Genomic DNA, 21,657 nt, shown 5'->3' on the forward strand with positions numbered 1-21,657 from the left:
GTAAGTCGGACTCGTTCCCGGTGGGGGTTGGACTCCGCCAAGGCTGCCCTTTGTCGCCGATTCTGTTCATAACTTTTATGGACAGAATTTCTAGGCGCAGCCGAGGCGTAGAGGGGGTCCGGTTTGGTGGCCTCAGTATTGCATCTCTGCTTTTTGCAGATGATGTGGTTCTGTTGGCTTCATCAAGCCGTGACCTCCAACTCTCATTGGAGCAGTTCGCAGCCGAGTGTGAAGCGGCTGGGATGAGAATCAGCACCTCCAAATCTGAGACCATGGTCCTCAGTCGGGAAAGGGTGGCATGCCATCTCCAGGTCGGGGATGAGATCCTGCCCCAAGTGGAGGAATTCAAGTATCTTGGGGTCTTGTTCACGAGTGAGGGAAGAATGGAACGGGAGATCGACAGGCGGATCGGTGCAGCGTCTGCAGTGATGCGGACTTTGTATCGGTCCATTGTGGTAAAGAAAGAGCTAAGCCGAAAGGCGAAGCTCTCAATTTACCGGTTGATCTTCGTTCCTACCCTCACCTATGGTCATGAGCTGTGGGTCGTGACCGAAAGAACAAGATCCCGGATACAAGCGGCCGAAATGAGTTTCCTCCGCAGGGTGTCCGGGCTCTCCCTTAGAGATAGGGTGAGAAGCTCGGTCATCCGGGAGGATCTCAGAGTAGAGCCGCTACTCCTCCGCATTGAGAGGAGCCAGATGAGGTGGCTGGGGCATCTGATTCGGATGCCTCCCGGACGCCTCCCTGGTGAGGTGTTCCGGGCATGTCCCACCGGGAGGAGACCCCGGGGACGACCCAGGACGCGCTGGAGAGACTACATCCTTCGGCTGGCCTGGGAACGCCTCGGGATCCCCCCGGAAGAGCTGGATGAAGTGGCTGGGGAGAAGGTAGTCTGGGCGTCCCTGCTGAAGCTACTGCCCCCGCGACCCGACCTGGATAAGCGGTAGAGAATGGATGGATGGATGGATGGATGTCAAGTATAACCTTTATCTCATGGAATGTAAATGGTATTTGTTCACAGTCAAAGAGAGTTAGGATTATGGATTATATCCCGAAATTAAAAACGGATATCTTCTTCATACAAGAAACCCATTCGTTAAAATCTGAAGAAAATTACCTATCCGATTTAAATTTCAGTCAGTCCTTTTCAGCTAGCATAACAGAAGACGAGGAGTCTCAAAACGAATTAATAATAGACTACTTTTCACACTAAATAGCACAATAATTGACCCAGAAGGCCGATACATATTTGTTCATTCAACTATATTTAACAAATTATACACATTAGTTAAAGTACACGCCCCTAATATTGATCATCCAAATCTTTATTCCCACACAGATCTGACCAATTTGTCAACTATCCATCCATCCATCTTCTGAGCCGCTTCTCCTCACTAGGGTCACTGGAGAGCCTATCCCAGCTATCATCGGGCAGGAGGCGGGGTACACCCTGAACTGGTTGCCAGCCAATCGCAGGGCACATAGAAACCGAAGTACCCGGAGAAAACCCACGGAGGCCCGGGGAGAACATGCAAACTCCACACAGGTGGGGCCGGGATTTGAACCCCAGTCTTCAGAACTGTGAGGCAGACGCTCTAACCAGTCCATCACCGTTCCACCAATTTGTCAACTAATTCAACAATTATTATCGATAGCAACTTTAATATAGTATTTAATCCAACCACAGACCGCTCACACTCAAAAAATTCCAAACAATCGCAGTCTTCCCAAATATTAGTTGAATATATGCATTATTTCGGAATCGCCGACATATGGAGAATAAAAAAAAAACATACAAAAAGGAATACACTTTCTTTTCTTCAGTTCACCTCTCCTTCTCTAGATTTGACTACTTGCTCACAAATAACTCAATTGCTCAAAACAGCGCTTCCAAAATACATCCAATAATAATTAGCGATCATGCTTGAATTTCTCTCTGCCTCAAACTTTAATCAAACATGCTACCTTCTCCAACCTGACGCTTTGATACTTCTCTACTGAAAGATCCAGAGTTTGATATATTTGTAAGTAAGGAATGGGAAGATTTTCTCGATAGGAAGGATTCCACAAATGTATCCCCATCCTTACGTTGGGAAACAGGGAAAGCTGTAATCAGTGGCAAAATAATTTCACACTCTTCCTACAAGAAAAAACAAGAAAAAAAAATTGAAAATGAATTGGAGATGAAAACAATTCACAGAGGAATACACAATGAATACAACAGATCTACTTAGGAACCAACTTTATAATGCTAAACAACAACTTGATTGCATATTATCAAAAAGAACAGAGTTCCTACTACAACAGTTTAGATACACTAATTTCAAGCACAATAATAAATCACGAAAATGTCTCGCACACCAACTTCAACGTAACACAGAAAAAACACTAATTACATCTGTCCAAGATTCAAATGGCAAATTTACTCAATCACCACAGGATATTCATATTTTACAACTACTACAGTAATTTATATTCATCCCATAAAAAGCCAAATAAAAACAGCATTGAAACTTTTTTCAATTACCTAAACATCCCTCAATTAACTTCAGAAAGTAAAGAGTTTTTAGATGCTCCATTAACCTTTAAAAGAGTTACATAAGGCCTTAAATGAGAGTTTCAGGCTATGATGGATTTTCCACTGAAATGTATCAACATTTCTGGTGTATACGAGAACCAGTTTTCAGAATGGTGATAGAGAAAAAAGATAAATCCCTGTTTAGAAGCCATATGAATACAGCTGCAATAAAATTACTACTGAAACCAGGGACCACTGTCACTAATTAATACGGACATCAAAATCATGTCTAAGGCTTTCGCCAACCGACTAGAAAAAAATCTCCCGTCGTTAATACATTCTGACCAAACAGGTTTCATTAAGGGACGGAGCTCCACCAACAATGTCAGCTGACTGATAAACCTACTAAGTATGTCTCAGCGTAATAACATAAAAACAATTGTCTTGTCACCCAATGCAGAAAAAGCTTTTGACAAAGTTAACTGGTCTTTTCTTTTTGATGTACTTCACAAATTTGGCTTTGGTGACTCATCTATTCACTGGATCGCAACGTTATACAACTCACCCAAAGCAACTGTCACCACAAACGGGATCACATCACAAAGTTTCTCTAAAAAAGAGGAACGAAACAAGGCTCGAAGGTGAGCGCCTGGCCTGCCATGGCCTGCACCCATGGGGTCCGGCCAGGCAAAGCCTGAAAGGGTAACGTGGGTCCCCCTTCCCATGGGCACACCACCTGTGGGAGGGGCCATAGGGGTCGGGTGCAGTGCGAGTTGGGCAGTGGCCGAAGGCAGGGACCTTGGCGATCCGATACCCGACTACAGAAGCTGGCTCTCGGTATGTGGAATGTCACCTCTGGCAGGGAAGGAGGCCGAGCTGGTGTGTGAGGTCGACAAGTTCCGACTAGATATAGTTGGACTTGGGCTTGGGCTCTTCTACCAGTCCTCTTGAGAGGGGTAGGACTCTCTTCCACTCTGGAGTTGCCCACGGTGAGAGGCGCCGAGCAGGTGTGGGTATACCTATTCCCCCCCGGCTCGACGCCTGTACGTTGGGGTTCACTCCGGTGGACGAGAGGGTAGCCTCCCTCCGCCTTCGGGTGGGGGAACGGGTCCTGACTGTTGTTTGTGCCTATGCAACAAAAAGCAGTTCAGAGTACCCACCCTTTTTGGAGTCCTTGGAGGGGGTGCTGGAGAGCGCTCCCGCTGGGGACTCCATCGTTCTGCTGGGAGACTTCAATGCTCATGTGGGCAATGAGACCTCGAAGGGCGTGATTGGGAGGAACGGCCCCCCCGATCAGAACCCGAGCGGTGTTCTGTTATTGGACTTCTGTGCCCATCACGGATTTTGCATAACAAACACTGTCCAAGTGTAAGGGTGTCCACACGTGCACTTGGCACCAGGACACCCTAGGTCGCAGTTTGATGGTCGACTTTGTGGTCGTGTCATCGGACTTGTGGCCGCATGTCTTGGACACTCGGGTGAAGAGAGGGGCGGAGCTGTCAACAGATCACCACCTGGTGGTGAGTTGGCTCTGATGGTGGGGGAAGATGCCGGTACGACGTGGCAGGCCCGAGCGTATTGTGAGGGTCTGCTGGGAACGTCTTCCAGAATCCCCTGTGAGAAGGATTTTGAACTCCCACCTCCGACAGAACTTTGCTCACGTTCCGGGGGAGGCGGGGCACATCGAGTCCAAGTGGACCATGTTCCGCCCCTCTATTGCCGAGGCGGCCGAGCAGAGCTGTGGCCGTAAAGTGGTCGGTGCCTGTCGTGGCGGCAATGCCCGAAACCGTTGGTGGACACCAACGGTGAGGGATGCCGTCAAGCTGAAAAAGGAGTCCTGTCGGGCCCTTTTGGCCTGTGGGACTCCTGAGGCAGCTGATGGGTCCCGGCTGGCCAAGCAGAACGCAGCTTTGGTGGTCGCAGAAGCAAAAACCCGAGTATGGGAGGCCATGGAGGAAGACTTCCGGACGGCTTCGAGGAATTTCTGGTCCACCATCCGGCGTCTCAGGAGGGGCAAGCAGTGCACCATCAACACTGTGTATAGTGGGGATGGGGCGCTGCTGACCTCAACTCGGGACGTTGAGAGCCGGTGGGGAGAATACTTCGAAGACCTCCTCAACTCCACCGACACGCCTTCCCATGAGGAAGCAGAGTCTGGGTTCTCTGAGGCGGGCTCTCCTATCTCTGGGATTGAGGTCACCGAGGTGGTTAAAAAGCTCCTCGGTGACAAGGCCCCGGGGGTGGATGAGATTCGCCCGGAGTCCCTAAACGCTATGGATGTTGTGCGGCTGTCCTGGTTGACACGCCTCTGCAACATCGCGTGGACATCTGGGACAGTGCCTCTGGATTGGCAGACTCGGGTGGTGGTCCCCCTTTTTAAGAAGGGGGACCGGAGGGTGTGTTCCAACTACAGGGGGTTTCACACTCCTCAGCCTCCCTGTTAAGGTCTATTCAGTGGTGCTGGAGAGGAGGGTCCGCTGGGAAGTCAAATCTCAGATACAGGAGGAGCAGTGTGGTTTTTGTCCTGGCTGTGGAACAGTGGACCAGCTCTTCAGGTCCTCGAGGGTGCATGAGAGTTCGCCCAACCAGTCTACATGTGTTTTGTGGACTTGGAGAAGGCGTTCGATCGTGTCCCTTGAGGAGTACGGGGGACCGAACCCCCTGACACGAGCTCCCTGTACGACCGGAGTCAGAGTTTGGTCCGCATATCCGGCAGTAAGTTTGACTCGTTCCTGGTGAGGGTTGGACTCCGCCAAGGCTGCCCTTTGTCATCAATTCTGTTCATAACTTTTATGGACCGAATTTCAAGGCGCAGCCGAGGCGTAGTGGGGGTCCGGTTTGGTGGCCTCAGTATTGCATCTCTGCTTTTTGCAGATGATGTGGTTCTGTTGGCTTCATCAAGCCATGACCTCCAACTCTCACTGGAGCAGTTCACAGCCGAGTGTGAAGCGGCTGGGATGAGAATCAGCACCTCCAAATCTGAGACCATGGTCCTCAGTCGGAAAAGGGTTGCGTGCCCTCTCCAGGTCGGGGATGAGATCCTGCCCCAAGTGGAGGAGTTGAAGTATCTTGGGGTCTTGTTCACGAGTGAGGGAAGAATGGAACGGGAGATCGACAGGCGGATCGGTGCAGCGTCTGCAGTGATGCAGACTTTGTATCGATCCGAAAAAAGAAGAATTTTTAACCTGGATTGAAAAACATTCACACTTGTGGCTGATGTCACTTGGCAACTTATTGCAATAGTCAAGTCTACTTGAGATAAAAGAATGGATGAGCTTCTCCTGGTCTGCTTGACACATCCACATGTACTCTGGATATCTTCTTCAGATGGTAAAAGGCAGTTTTAGTAATTAATTTGATATTACTGTTGAATGTCCGGTCAGAATCTATGCGGATGATGCAGTCAACATGGGTCTGCACTTCATCCTAGAACACCTCGACAGCGCGGGGACCTACGCGAGGATCCTGTTCGTGGACTTCAGCTCTGCGTTCAACACCATCATCCCCGAACTCCTCTCCTCCAAGCTTCTCCAGCTCAGCATGTTGCCTGCCATCTGCCAGTGGATTTACAGCTTTCTGACGGGAAGGACACAGCAGGTGAGGCTGGGGGAGGCCACCTCATCCACACTGGGGTGCCCCAAAGTTGTGTACTCTTTCTGCTGCTCTTCTCTCTCTCTACACGAACGACTGCATCTCAACGCACCCGGCAGTCAAACTCCTGAAGTTTGCAGATGACACCACTGTCATTGGCCTCATCAAAGACGGTGACGAGTCTGCATATCGACCGGAAGTGGAGCGGCTGGAACTGTGGTGTGGCTGACACAACCTGGAGCTGAACACCCTCAAGACTGTAGAGATGATCGTGGACTTCAGGAGGCATCCTTCGCCACAGCTGCCCCTCACGCTCTCCAACTGCCTTGTGTCAACCGTCGAGACTTTCAAATTCATGGGAATTACAGTCTTTCAGGACCTGAATGAAGTGGGCGATCAACATCAACTCCATCCTCAAAAAGGCCCAGCAGAGGATGTATTTCCTGCGGCTTCTGAGGAAGCACGGCCTGCCACAGGAGCTGTTGAGCCAGTTCTACACAGAAGAAGAAGAAGAAGAATCACCTTTTATTGTCATGAACATGCATGCATGCACACGAAATTTGTTCTCTGCATTTTACCCATCACAGTGAACACATACACGTTAGTAGGACACACTGCAGCAGGGGGCAGCTGAAGCGCCCGGGGGGCATTTCGGGGTATCAGTGTCTCACAGCCGTGAGTCCGGGGGATGTTGGCGGATGGTCCAGTCACGGTCTTGAACCTAGGTCCCCCATGGTGGCAGGCGATGATCTGACTGCAATGGACAATCAAAACTTCTGAAAAGATTGTCGGTACCCCCCTACCGACCCTTGAAGACTTGCCCGCTGCCAGAACTAAGACAAGAGCGTGCAAAATCCTCTTGGACCCTCGACATCCCGGTCACCAGCTCTTCCAGCTCCTTCCCTCCAGTAGGCGCTACCGAACAATTCAAACTAAAACTAGCAGACATTCCAACAGCTTCTTCCCTCTTGCCATCAACTTCTTAAACAGCTAACTTACAATTCCATTGCAACATGCTGCCAATTTCTTTTGTCTGAGTTTGTTGTCACATTTCTGTGGGGCCAATTATACATTACTCGTGCACTCACTGTCGTAGTCTCGCCACACTGCACTATTTGCATATCTGTTGTTGACCAATACTGGCCACTCATGCCAGAGTAGCATCTGCACCACTTGGACACTGACTGAGGAGTATCTGCAACATTTGCACAATTGACATTGTCCCAGAGTATCGCACTACTAGTCACTTTAAACTGCATACATTCCTTGAAGTCTCGCCGCCCTTTGCACAATGGTCATTGCACCGGACTATTGCTGTATTATCATTCAACCCGCTTTAATTGCTAGAAGACTATCGATCTTTTTGCACAATTTTCAAAAAAATGTTTTTACCGTCATTACAGATTCCTAGCTACCTTTTATTGCTCAGTGTTTTTCTCAATGTCATTGTCTCAACAGTATTCTCTGTCAATTGACTGTCTGTTGTCATACTAGAGTGACTCCAACTACCGGAGGCAAATTCCTTGTGTTTCTTGGACATACTTGGCAAAATAAAGATGATTCTGATTCTGATCAGAACACTAACCTTTCGGGCTTGGTCTTTGTTTTTTAAAGAGAGTGACTCCAGGTATTTACTAACAGGTTACAAAATAACTCCTTTCCTCCAGGTAGGACCTGAACCATTTAAGGACTGTTTCATTTAGTCCTACCCACGTTTCCAACCTGTTCAGCAGTATATTATGATCTACCATGTCAAAAGCCGCACTGAGGTCCAACAAGACCAGAATTGACACATTTCCCAAGTCAGTATTCAACCTTATATCATTGAGCACTTTGATAAGAGCAGATTCTGTAATGCGATGAGTTCGGAAACATGACTCAAATTTGTCAAAAAGTCAATTTAAGTTCAAGAAATTGCTGAGTTGATTAAAAATAATTTTCTCAACAATCTTGGCCAAAGGAGATTTGAGATCGGTCTATAAGTTTCCTAACATGGAAGCGTCTAGCGTTATATTTTTGACTAATGAATGACCTGCAGAGAGCTAGGACCAAAGTAACAAAGGCTATCATAAGTAACACACCATGCCCCCAGGGACTCAAATCCTGCAGTGCCAGACATGTCCCACTTAAGCCAGTACATGCCCAGGCCTATGTGAAGTTTGCTAGAGAGGATTTGGATGATCCAGAAGAGTATTGGGAGAATGTCATATGGTCAGATGAAACCAAAATAGATTTTTTTGGTAAAAACTCAACTTGTCGTGTTTGGAGGAGAAAGAATGCTGAGTTGCATCCAAAGAACAACATACCTACTTTGAAGCATGGGGATGGAAACATCATGCCTTGGGGCTGTTTTTCTGCAAAGGGACCAGGACAACTGATCCGTGTAACAGAAGGAATGAATGGCGCCATGTATCATCAGATTTTGATTTAAAACCTCCTTCTGTCAGCAAGGGCATTGAAGATGAAACATGGCTGGGTCTTTCAGCATGACAATGATCCCAAACACACCGCATGGGCAATGAAGGAGTGGCTTCGTAAAAAGCATTTCAAGATCCTGGAGTGGCCTAGCCAGTCTCCAGATCTCAAACCCATCGAAAATCTTTGGACTTTCTTTGAAAGTCTGTGTTGCCCAGCGACAGACCCAAAACATCACTGCTCTAGAGGAGATCTGCATGGATGAATGGGCCACAATACCAGCAACAGTGTGTGAAAACCTTACGAAGACTTACAGACAACGTTTGACCTCTGTCATTGCCAACAAAGGCTATATAATAAAGTATTGAGATGAACATTTGTTATTGAGAAAATACTTATTTTCCACCATAATTTGCTAATAAATTCTTTAAAAATCAGACAATGTGATTTTCTTTATTTTTCTTCTCTCATTTTGTCTCTCATCGGTGAGGTGTACCTATGATGAAAATTACAGGCCTACCTCATCTTTTTAAAGTGGGAGAACTTGGTGACTGACTAAATATTTTTTTGCCCCACTGTATAAACACGCACACACACACACACACACACACGTGTCCATGGATGCATATTTTGTTTATGTATCTATGGACGTCTTATATTCCCTAAGTACAACACGACGAGGACACACACTGATAGTACTACTTATAGCACTTTTACCCACGGACACCACTGTCCTATTTTGCTCACAATATTACAGAACTTTAAACCCCTAACTGGTGCTTTCAGTTTTTGTAAGAGCCTAATTGTGTATTTAAATTTTCTGCAGACTTTCAACCCTTTTCTCTTGCTTTTGAGACATTTTCAGAATCCTAGTTGTTTATTTTAATTGTCTGTGAACTTTAAAACTTTTTCTGTTGCTTTTTGAGACAATTACAGAATTTATTCTGGGAGTTTTGGGACTTTGGGCACTTGTTGCTTTTAAAACTCCTGAGATTCGCTTTTATTTTATTATGTGAGCTGGTCTAATTTTGTCGCTCAAAATTTTGCTCAAGACTATTCCTCCATGTAATGGACTTTAAACCTGTTAGATAAATTGTAGAAGTTATCATTTATTTGCTTAGCTTGCATTAGTATAATGGACAATTTTAGATGTCTCGCCTTCAAAAAAAAGACTCAGCATCATCCGATGGAAGGGCGCCTGAACCAAGGACGTGATCGGATGTGGTCGGGTCGTGACAGGTGTTGGTTCAATATTATGTGTTGTGTCTTATTACTTAGAACACTATGTCTGGAAAAAACCCTCTTATAATCAAATATTTTGTGTTGTGTCTTATTGCTTAGAACATTATGATTTGTAAATCCCTCCTATTTCAAATAAAAGCAGGAGCGAGGGGGGGGGATTGTTTAGAGCGTGTTGAGAGGCTGTGATCTGAACAATCTCCCATACGCCCTCCTCATGAGAAAAAGAAACCAGCGTCTTCATTCCTTTTGTGTCTATTTTTTATAATGTTGGGTAAGATAAATCCAACATTAAATTGGTCCTTCGAGCCGGATGTCAACACACCCGAGGATTCCAGTTGTGGAGCCGACTTCCAGTTAAGAGACCGTGGCCACGGCAAGTAAGACCCTTTTACGGGACTGGTCTTCGTCCTGCTCAACTGGGATCTGAAGGTTGACGACAATCCACAGGATTGAAGACGAGTGGTGAGTTAAATTTTAAAAAAAATTTTGGGGAAAAAAGGATTAAAGAGTGAGTGAATTGCGCGACGAAGAAGTCTGCGGCAGAACAAACCTTGTGTAATACTAGTCACTGGCAAGTAGTCAGATGGACAACGGAATCCGATAAAATCCGTGGGGACGGCGGGGTCCTGTACGTACTTAAATTCCGTATTTCTGTGTTTCTGTGTTTCCGTGTTTTCGTGTGTTTATAAAAACGTTATTAATATCGTGTGTATGTGTAAAAGTATGAATGTATAAGACGGGATTGTAAGTGACAACTGAGTTTGGAAGCAAAGGCAAGAATTCTCCGCCCCAATTAGGGTAGAAGCTTGAGAATTACCAAAACTCAGACATTTATTGTCACCCCGTCATTTTTGAATAAAGTCAGTATTTAGGTCACTCTAGGTGCAAATGAACTGACTTCCAAATTCACAAAAATGGGAATAAATAACAGTAAACCGGATCAAAAAATAGACCTAACGTGTAAAGATTGGAAATATGTTCAACTACAAAACCATTTCAAAATAGAAGATTTAAACACGTGGATAACCAAATACGGTTTCGCTGGCCAGCTAAATTCGCAAAAAATAGTTCAACTTCAAAACGAAATAAAGTGTCGACACAAAAATGATATATCACAAATACAAAAAGATGGATTTGACGACTTACTCTTCTGGTTAAACTGGACTAATGAGGATGTGAAAAAGGCCGTAGCCGGCATCACACCTTATCAACAACAGTTAAAAAATGCTTTACATGCGAATTCGAAAGAACACATTAACAGATGGGTAGATAAACATTGGATAAACCTAGCAACTGGCCCTCTGGAGGAATATGTTAATCATGCCCTCCACGCAGAAAGAGTGTTAGACAAAAAACAAAAAGAGAAGATAGATGTCTTCCTCGACGAAGAAGCAGAAATATACTATCAAGGCAGAGAGAGAGATAATTTTAGAGGACACGGCAGAGACCGTGGAGAGTAAGATATGGTAGAAATCGAAATTATTATGATAATACCATCTGTTGGTGCTGTGGAAACAAAGGCCACATTGCACGTGAATGCCCTAAAAAAGAAAAAAAGAAAAATAAAAGAGAATACGGACAAACTACTGCATGACTAGGCCAGCCTGCTTCCCAACTCAACAAATCCTCTTGTGTAAACATTACAGAGAATGAGGAGGTGGATTTCAATTTACAGGACATTCTGAGTTTGGACACTGAAAAACCTGAAATAACCTTGTAGAATGCCCATTTTCGAAGTCCCGGAGTGCCCTGTGAATTTGTTGGGAAGAGACAGCTTATTCCAACTAGGACTTGTACTCAAACATGAATTAAACATAAATTAAAAAGAGAGGACCTCGATGTAACACTGGAAAACAGAGAAAGTACATTCTATTACACAATCGATATCCCAGACAAACCACAGTTAAACATGGGAAAGGCCCTGTTGTCTGCAGCCTTGCAGCTTATCAAAAAAAAAAAAAAATAGAAGATAAAAAAGAATGTGATGAGCTGCAGTAATACAGAGAGCAGCATACGTACCAATCCCACGCACATTGTTAAATTCATTAAGACCAGACGCTACTGTGTTTACAGTAGTAGACATAAGTAATGCATTCTTTACAGTACCAATAGAAAATAATAGTCAATTTTGGTTTGCATTCACATTTGAGAAAAAAAAATAAATATATATATACTTTTACTAGATTACCGCAAGGTTACTGTGAAAGTCTAACTAATTATTCACAAGTTATGACAACACGCATGTCTTCTGGCATCTACAGATGGAGAGACATGCAAGGATTCATTGACTTTACTGCATCATCTAACAGAAGAGGAACATAAAGTTAACAAAAAATAAATTGCAATGATGTAAAAGATAAGTTAAATATCAAGGCCATAATTTAAGTATAGGAGAAAAGAAAAGACTATATTAGAAGACAGGAGAGCTATAGTCTTAAAAAATCCTAAACCACAGACGAAGAAACATATAATAATCATTTTTAGGTCTGACAAATTATTGTAGAGCATGGATTCCAAACTATGCAGAAATTGTTGCACCATTGTCAAAATTAATGTATAAAAACAACCTTAAAATGACATCACCTGTTTAATGGAGTACAGAGGCAGAAAAGGCCTTCTGTGACATTAAACAACATTTGGTGTCCAGTGCTGCGCTAGGCCTTCCAAATTTAATGATAAAACATTCATTCAAATGGTAGATTGTAAAAGCTATTGCATGACCTCCATACTTACACAACAATATGGTGATAAGCTAAAACCAATAGCTTATTTTTCAACTAGAGAGCAGTTCACCCTTAAGGTCCCACATACAGTGTCTGCTCTCACAACCTTAAATCCAGCCACACTAATACCCTTACTTGATGAAGGCACGCAGCATGATTGACAGAAATTGGCTGAACAAGCTGCTGAATTAGTAGCATTAACCGAGGCATGCAAACTAATGATAAATAAAGATGGTACAATCTATACTGATAGCCAATATGAGTATTCCACAACAAGACCGTAATTATTGTGAAAAACAAAGTGCAAAACTACAAAATGAAATTTAAATTAGCAAAGAAAAAAAAAAAAAAAGGGATGGTGGCACAGATAGATTGACACTTTACAGCCCTAAAAAATAGCAGAGGGAAACACGTGGGTTCATTTAACACACTGTAAAAGAGTCATTTCAGCTGAGTACTCAAACAGGGAAGGTGAGCAAAAGTCTGATAACGGAGCGGGAGCAGATGTGTAGATTCTGAAAACGCTTGCTGGTCAGTGAAGAAAAAAGACACCAACCCTTTTAGTGAGAACTCAGCAGAAAGGCACACCCACGTTGGTTATGAGATTCGATAAGTTGTTACGTAGCAACTTTGGCTACTATGATGTTGGTTTTGTTTTTGTGGTACATGGGACGTCCCACCCTCAATGATAAAACCCATTTTTTAGATAGAAAATCACCTACCAACTGGACCAATATGACAAACCCAATAATAAAAAAATAAAAAAAATAAAAATTTCAAATCATTAACTCGTATCAAAAGGAGTACAGCTGATGATCAAAATTGTGGACATGGTCTCCAAACGCGGCAAAAAGGTTTAATATTTTGTGCCCCCCAAAATCAAGCTGCTTTAATCATAATTCCATATGCGGCTCTCACCAATGATGCTCAAGAGAATGGGCAGAATTGGGGATTTGGATATGACTGGTATGCAACTATAGGCTTTGGATGGGAACACCTCATTGGTGAAACAAGTTATGATTGGTCCAGTTGGTCAAAAAAAATAAAAAAAATAAAGAAAACAGCAAAAGAACATAGAAAGAAGTTTAACCTAAGCAAAACGGCTTGTGTTATATTGTGTATTGTATATTGTGTACTGTGTTATAGGAACAGTGTTAAACCAAAAATGCCATTGAAAACTTCAAAGAAAGGTGGACAAATTTTAATTTAATTTTAACAACATAACTACTGATGATTGGTTCCTTGTAAATCATGGGATCCTATATATCCCGTAAAAGAAGCAGATAAACACAAACCGATGTTTTCTACTTTAGTAGCACCAAATAATTTCACTTGTATAAACATGATTAATAAAGGGAAAAAAAAATTAGGACCACTGAACGACACACAGTTAAAGTAATCTTAAAAGTCAAACCAAATTTTGTGCCAGTGTCACGGAGCGACATCTGGTGGTGGTGCGGAGATGATAGACTGTTTGATAGATTACCTAAAGATATATCTAGATTATGCGCTATTATCACTTTGATATTGCATGTGTCAGTATACCCTATGCCTGTTCAAGATTTAATGGAAAGGGCACCAATGTTTTTGTCCAATCTAAAAACATATACAAAAAAGAGATTTGTCATGGCAGGGGCAAAATAATCCAACATACATCAACGCCAGGTGTTCCTCGTGGGGGTTCCTAATCAATACAAATTGGGTGACCAGGTTGCAGGAGGATTTGAGTCTTTCATATGCTGGTGGTGTACGATTAATAAAAATGTTGATGGGATAAACTACATCCACTTCAATGTACAGAGATTAGGAAATTGGACTCAGAGTGGGTTGGAAGCTGTGCACGAGCAGCTCAAGGACGTTCCAAAGACCGCATAGCTGTCGACATGCTCCTCGCAAGAGAGGGAGGTGTTTGCGGTATGTTTGGAGAACAAACAATACTGCTTCAGATGGCAGCTTGACCAGAGCCATCGATGGTCTGCGGACCCTCAATCAACACTCCTTGTGGGACAGCTCGAATGGACATTTTTGGTAAATATAAAACCCTAATTACACCAATATTGATATCAATTGCTGTTTTTGCAGCCATTCTGACATTATGTGGATGTTGTTGTATCCCATGCATTCTGGCATTAATCAGTAAATTAATCACCACAGCCATAACCCCGATGGAGAAATCGTATGGAGCTGATGTATACTGTATGATGATAATGATGATTATGATTATAATGATGATTTTGCTTTACCTGATTTGTTACCTGATACAGATGATTACAATGTTTAAACTACAACATTCATATATGACAAGTTTACTCTGAGTGTAAATGTATTTGTTTCATAAAAATGATTCTACAGTTAAAAATCGAAATGAAGTGACTGTAAGATGATATGAGAATTTGTGCAAATACATGATAAACAGGAGGGAAATGTTAGATAAATTGTAGAAGTTATCATTTATTTGCTTAGCTTGCATTAGTATAATGGACAATTTTAGATGTCTCGCCTTCAAAAAGAAGACTCAGCATCATCCGATGGAAGGGCGCCTGAACCAAGGACATGATCGGATGTGGTCGGGTCGTGACAGGTGTTGGATCAATATTATGTGTTGTGTCTTATTACTTAGAACACTATGTCTGGAAAAAACCCTCTTATAATCAAATATTTTGTGTTGTGTCTTATTGCTTAGAACATTATGATTTGTAAATCCCTCCTATTTCAAATAAAAGCAGGAGCGAGGGGGGGGGGATTGTTTAGAGCGTGTTGAGAGGCTGTGATCTGAACAATCTCCCATACGCCCTCCTCATGAGAAAAAGAAACCAGCGTCTTCATTCCTTTTGTGTCTATTTTTTATAATGTTGGGTAAGATAAATCCAACAAAACCCAAATGTTGCTTTTATACACCGAGTGGGGCCACAAAACCCATTTATTTTGTGCACAGGTACTTCAACCCTGACTCATTTCCTTAATCTATTCCGCCTTCGTTGTAAAAACCTGGAAAAATTGCAAAAACTGGCCACTCTTCCTGGTGTAGTTTCGAATCACGGACGCCACCGCAATTACGGGAATTTCAGAAATTAGTCACCGATTTCTAGGAAGATAAACCATTTTTTAGGATTAATATGCCGATTAAATCCTTGGAATCCAAACTATTTAGTTAAGGCACGACAACCAAAACTGGGACTCTAACCCTGGCAATATCTAATATTAAAATCAAGGAAAAATTGCTTCCGCTCGACTCCAAAATGACCTTAAATTGGTCCATTATACACATATTGATATCCCTTAAATATTGACATATTTTGAGTAAAAAAAATTCGTACAAACATTTTGAGGAAATTAGGAAAGGTTTTCTGCTTACCATTTTCTTTTGCGCAGACAGATGTGGCTTTTGGTCCTCCTCCCGTTCGGTCACCTTTAAACAATCCGGGCCACGGCACCAAATCTGTTAGGAATTCAAAACGAGGTCCGGAAGTTGCCCAGCCGGCCTCTTAAGGAATAAGTCCTTGATGGAATTCTTTCTTCCCGATTCTTTTAACGTTTGGTGGCGATCTTGTTTCCAAACAAGAATCCTGATACACTAAACTTGTCTTTTCTGTATTTAATACAACAAAACCAAACATACAGATGTACAAAGCTTGGTCGAGTGGAAGGCAGCTGGACTCTATTCCTTCTCTCGTGCGATCCGGAAGCTGAGTTGCTCTCAAATAAATCCATTCCTTCAGCGGCTCCTTGTCAAACCAGTTCTCGCTTGTTCTCAGTCTGAATGTTACCAGTATGTCTGTGGTGCGTGTGTGTGTTTTCATAACAGTTTGTGGTCAGTTTTATATAACCCAAAGCTAGTGTGTGTGTGTCCTAGTGTCCTGTAAGCAGCAGCATAGAAATATACACTACACACAAAATGGACACACAAAATCTTGATACTTTGGGCCCAACAAGGACAGTTTCACTTAGGGCTGTACTCACATTTGTTGCCACCGCTTGACACATTTGTGGCTGTGTATTTAATTATTTTGAGAGGACCAATGAATTTACACTGTTAAACATGGGTTAGGGTTAGACTGATTACATTGTAGCAAACGGTAATTTCTTCACCTGTCTCATGAAAAGATATATTTACAAAAATGTCAGCTGGGTACTCATGTTTGTGATATTTTTAATTATATTTTCCTAGAAATGTGAGAAAGAAGCCTGCGATTGGCTGGCAACCAGTTCAGGGTGTACCCCGCCTCCTCCCCGATGACAGCTGGGATAGGCTCCAGCACGCCCGCGACCCTAGTGAGGAGAAGCGCCTCAGAAAATGGAAATGTGAGAAAGAAGCTCCTTATGTTTAGAGTTAAAATTTCCCAGACCTTCTTTAAGACAAAAAAATAATCCAAATTGATCAAAGGAAAGAGAACTTTGAGTTGCTTGTGTGCTTTTATAAACAGGGTTCTTACACATGTATGGAATGTAGGGAAAAGTATGGAATTTGATTTAATAAATTTCCAGGTCTGGAAAAGTATGGACAATGAAAACAATTTTTAATGGAAAATATTCATGTTTAGAAGAACACAACAGCTCTATTTTCGAAAACAAAAAGCTCGCTTGGAAGAGGAGCTACGATGTTTGTGTGAGAGCAGACAGTATTATACAATGGTCTTGGTGAATATTCAATTGTGATTGGCTTAGAAAATTCTATCGAACGTCCCTTCGAAAGTCTACAGTATTTCCTTTCAAAACAGCATTCCATTGTTCCAAAATAAATGCGGCCTTAGCCGTTAGATTGTACAAGCAAACATAGCAACTTGACACAGTAAAATTTTCTGATAAGTACACGTGAAGTACGCTGAGGATGGAAATGAACTAATTTAAAACAATGAGTGATTGAATCATTTACTGTATTTGGTAATTACAACACCTTTCGATTAAAACACAGACACTTCCAAGCACAAAAACTGACAAATACTACTAACTGAACACTTCAATGTTGAAAGGGCTAAAGACTGCGATCAAATTGATCGCATTTGCGACCTTTTTTTCAGCTTGTGCGATAAAAATAATTTCATCTTGTCGCATTGTTCATGTTTTAATGAGTCGTGTCCGGCCAGTGGCCACCACATACACACAGTGTATATTGACGTGGGCCCGCTTTTTATTCATTTTGAATGACAAGTATGAGCTGTCAACACATCTGGTCTGCTGGAGAGCAAGCTAACTAACCCGCACCTACTTTGTAAGTAAGTCTGGTAAGCGAGTAACCTTCTCCCGCCGCAAGTCACCAAGTAACATCAGGTATGATTGTCTTAAAATTACGAGGGTGTGTGTACGTGTATGTGGGCCGCTCAGTCGTGTACAACCCCAATTCAAATGAAGTTGGGACGTTGTCTTGAACATAAATAAGAGAATACAATGATTTGAAAATCATGCTCAACCTATATTTAATTGAATACACTACAAAGACAAGATATTTCTTCTTCAAACTGATAAACTTTATTGTTTTTAGCAAATAATCATTAACTTCGAATTCTATGGCTGCAACACGTTCCAAAAAAGCTGGGACAGGTGGCAAAAAAGACTGAGAAAGTTGAGGAATGATCATCTAACACCGGTTTGGAATATCCCAGAAACTCCGCCGGCTTCTCTGGGCCCGAGCTCATCTAAGATGGACTGATGCCAAGTGGAAAAGTGTTCTGTGGTCCGACGAGTCCACATTTCAAATTGTTTTTGGAAATTGTGGACGTCGTGTCCTCCGGGCCAAAGAGGAAAAGAACCATCCGGACTGTTATGGATGCAAAGTTCAAAAGCCAGCATCTGTAATGGTATGGGCTGTGTTAGTGCCAATGGCATGGGTAACTTACACATCTGTGAAGGCACCATTAATGCTGAAAGCTACATACAGGTTTTGGAGAAACACATGCTGCCATCCAAGCAACGCATTTTTCATGGACGCCCCTGCTTTAGCAAGACAATGCCAAACCACATTCTGCACGTGTTACAACAGGGTGGCTTCGTAGTAAAAGAGTGAGGGTACTAGACTGGCCTGCCTTCAGTCCAGACCTGTCTCCCATGGAAAATGTGTGGCGCATTATGAAGCGTAAAATACGACAACGGAGACCCCGGACTGTTGAACAGCTGAAGCTGTACCTCAAGCAAGAATGGGAAAGAATTCCACTTACAAAGCTTCAACAATTAGTGTCCTCAGTTCCCAAACGTTGATTGAATGTTGTTAAAAGAAAAGGTGATGTAACACAGTGGTAAACATGAACCTGTCCCAGCTTTTTTGGAATGTGCTGCAGCCATAAAATTCTAAGTTAATGATTATTTTCTAATAACAATAGTTTATCAGTTTAAACATTAAATATCTTGTCTTTGTAGTGTATTCAATTAAATATAGGTTGAACATGATTTGCAAATCATTCTGTTTTTATTTGTTTAACACAACATCCCAACTTCATTGGAATTGGAGTTGTATATACATGACTCGGATCCCGCTAACTGCAATGATAGCCTTCATAATTTGTCTCGTTTTCATTTCACTCATTATTATAATCACAGTCATAACTTGTAACATCTATCTATCAATCGATCAAGTAACCCTAGTTTTGTTTTGTTTGTTTTTATAGCATAGATATACAGTGGGTACGGAAAGTATTCAGACCCCCTTACATTTTTCACTTTGTTATATTGCAGCCATTTGCTAAAATCATTTAAGTTAATTTGTTTCCTCAATGTACACACAGCACCCCATATTGACAGAAAAAAAATTAATTATTGAAAGTTTTGCAGACTTATTAAAAAAGAAAAACTGAAATATCACACAGCCATAAGGATTCAGACCCTTTGCTGTGACACTCATATATTTAACTCGGGTGCTGTCAATTTCTTCTGATCATCTTTGAGATGGTTCTCCACCTTCATTGGAGTCCAGCTGTGTTTGGTTATACTGATTGGACTTGTTTAGGAAAGCCACACACCTGTCTAAATAAGACCTTACAGCTCACAGTGCATGTCAGACCAAATGAGAATCATGAGGTCAAAGGAACTGCCTGAAGAGCTCCGAGACAGAATTGTGGCAAGGCACAGATCTGGCCAAGTCTACAAAAAAATTTCTGCTGCACTTCAGGTTCAAGAGCACAGTGGCCTCCATAATCCTTAAATGGAAGACGTTTGGGACACCCAGAACCCTTCCTAGAGCTGGCGGTCCGGCCAAACTGAGCAATCGGGTGAGAAGAGCATTGGTGAGAAAGTTAAAGAACCCAAAGATCACTGTGACTGAGCTCCAGACATGTAGTCGGGAGATGGGAGAAAGTTCTAGAAAGTCAACCATCACTGCAGCCCTCCACCATCAGCTTTATGGCTGAGTGGCCCGACGGAAGCCTCTCCTCAGTGCAAGACATGAAAGCCCACATGGAGTTTGGTTAAAAAAAAAAATGAAAAAAAAAGATCTGAAGGACTCCAAGATGGTGAGAAATAAGATTCTCTGGGACCAAGATAGAACTTTTTGGCCTTAATTCTGAGCGGTATGTGTGGAGAAAACCAGGCACTGCTCATCACCTGTCCAATACAGTACCAACAGTGAAGCATGGTGGTTGCAGTATCATGCTGTGTGGGGGTTTTTCAGCTGCAGGGACAGGACAACTGGTTGCAAGAGAAGGAAAGACGAATGCGGCCAAGTACATGAAAAACTATCATGAAAATAAAGTGCTATGATTGCAGTGATGTAATGATTTATCCATGTTCTCTTTTGGGACCATGATTTTAAATAGGTAAATTGGTTTGTTCTGCTCGTAAATTGGAAAACAGTGTGAATAATAATAAATGATACTTTTACACGGTAGTCGTACACTTATGCAATCCTTTTTAAATGTCTGTCAATCATGGTTGTGGTAATGCTCAAAATTCAGTGGTTTTCCCGGGGGAAGAGGGTTAGGAGCCCTCAGTATAAGAGCTAGCTGCTGGCGCCTCAGAGTCAAACAAATGATGATGATGAATAAAATTAAAGGCTTTGCTTTTTTCTTTTTTTTTTTTTATTAATTGACCTGTTTTGTCTGCCACTGCTTGTTGCAGACAAGCTTCCTTTTCACAGTAAAATATTTTGCAAATATAACATCTCAACTCACTGTGAATCTTGACTTCATACGAAATTGTGGTATGCCATGGTCATGTTTTACCTCCTCAAAAAAGGGAATGACCAAATCATGTGCTGGTGCTACAAGTGCAGGGGGGGGGGGGTGTTGTGAGTTCAAAACAATCTTGTGTCAATGACCCAATGGTTTCATTTAAAATAACTTTTAATTGAAATAATTTCAGGAAAGAACAAAACAAAAAAAATGAAGATAATTAAGATAACTCTTTTTCATTACTGCAATGAAGGGTGCCAGAGGAGGACCAGGGCATATTGACTTCTGTGGTCAGGGGTTGTTCTTGATCAAATACTCTGCCTGAAATGATACAGAAACAAAACAAATCAAATGTTAAGGGAAAGAATACAGGCAAACCAAATTATTATCAGTTGACTACCAGGAAGTCTATTGGATCCTCTGGCCACGCTGAACCGCATGCAATCAGGCCCTGAGACAGAGTGGTTATGATGTGCTCCGTCAAGTAGGTCTTCATTAGAACAGACAGAACCTCCAACTGCTGCACTTCCCATTGCCTCTTCTCCTCTAAAGTCTTCGTCTTTCACAAACACACAGTATCTTGTATCAAATTCCAAACCAAAAAAAAAAAAAAAAAAAATCACAATCATGGAGTGGCTAATAACCTTTTGAATACATATTTTATGATAGTTTCATCAAGTATGCCTTTAATTGATGGCAAATGGTGAAATTGTGACTATTTAGCACAACTCAGGAAGTTCAAATACTGAAGGTCAACAGATAGAAACAATCTAAAATTGGTCCAGCGATTTAGGATGGGTACAGAGCCTAAAGCTTTTTTGGTCTTGAGCAGGGGTGTGTGGGAGCCAACGTCGTCTTTATGATGATGTAGCGTATACGGGTCAAATAAAAAAAGTAATTAATTTAGGAGAAAAGAATGAGCTGGAAGCAACGTATCGTGAATTACAGCGTTAGAAATCAACCTATTTTATCTATTAAGAGGGACACCACGTCGCTTTTTATGTGGATACAATTTAGGAAAACCGACGAGAAACCTTTTTATCAGTCTCGTAATCTGATGGTTGCTACACTT

General features: G+C 42.4%; 2 protein-coding genes across 3 annotated transcripts in view; one reads left to right on the plus strand and one right to left on the minus strand.

Moving 5' to 3' along the window:
* The first annotated feature begins 1,565 nt into the window (after window positions 1-1,565).
* LOC133487820 (uncharacterized) lies at window positions 1,566-6,084 on the plus strand. The gene is made up of 2 exons (XM_061794986.1): window positions 1,566-5,848; window positions 5,949-6,084. Exon 1 carries the CDS (start codon window positions 4,066-4,068, stop codon window positions 4,960-4,962), a length of 897 nt encoding a protein of 298 aa, XP_061650970.1. The 5' UTR covers window positions 1,566-4,065; the 3' UTR covers window positions 4,963-5,848; window positions 5,949-6,084.
* A 14,622-nt stretch (window positions 6,085-20,706) lies between these two features.
* The window catches only part of ak7b (adenylate kinase 7b), a 224,280-nt gene continuing 223,329 nt past the window's right edge, over window positions 20,707-21,657 (minus strand). For both annotated transcript variants that reach the window (XM_061795579.1, XM_061795577.1), the window contains 2 exons: window positions 20,986-21,144; window positions 20,707-20,906 (listed from right to left, as the gene is read on the minus strand). In XM_061795579.1, the coding sequence (XP_061651563.1) occupies window positions 20,877-20,906; window positions 20,986-21,144 (189 nt within the window). In that variant the 3' untranslated portion in view covers window positions 20,707-20,876. The remainder of the gene's footprint in view (window positions 20,907-20,985; window positions 21,145-21,657) is intronic.

The sequence above is a fragment of the Phyllopteryx taeniolatus genome, chromosome 13, assembly GCF_024500385.1.
Source record: "Phyllopteryx taeniolatus isolate TA_2022b chromosome 13, UOR_Ptae_1.2, whole genome shotgun sequence".
In the NCBI taxonomy this organism is placed as follows: domain Eukaryota; kingdom Metazoa; phylum Chordata; class Actinopteri; order Syngnathiformes; family Syngnathidae; genus Phyllopteryx; species Phyllopteryx taeniolatus.

Bases quoted from the DNA above. Each gene is read 5' to 3' on its own strand.
- LOC133487820 (XM_061794986.1), top strand. From the start codon at position 4,066: ATGCCGGTACGACGTGGCAGGCCCGAGCGTATTGTGAGGGTCTGCTGG.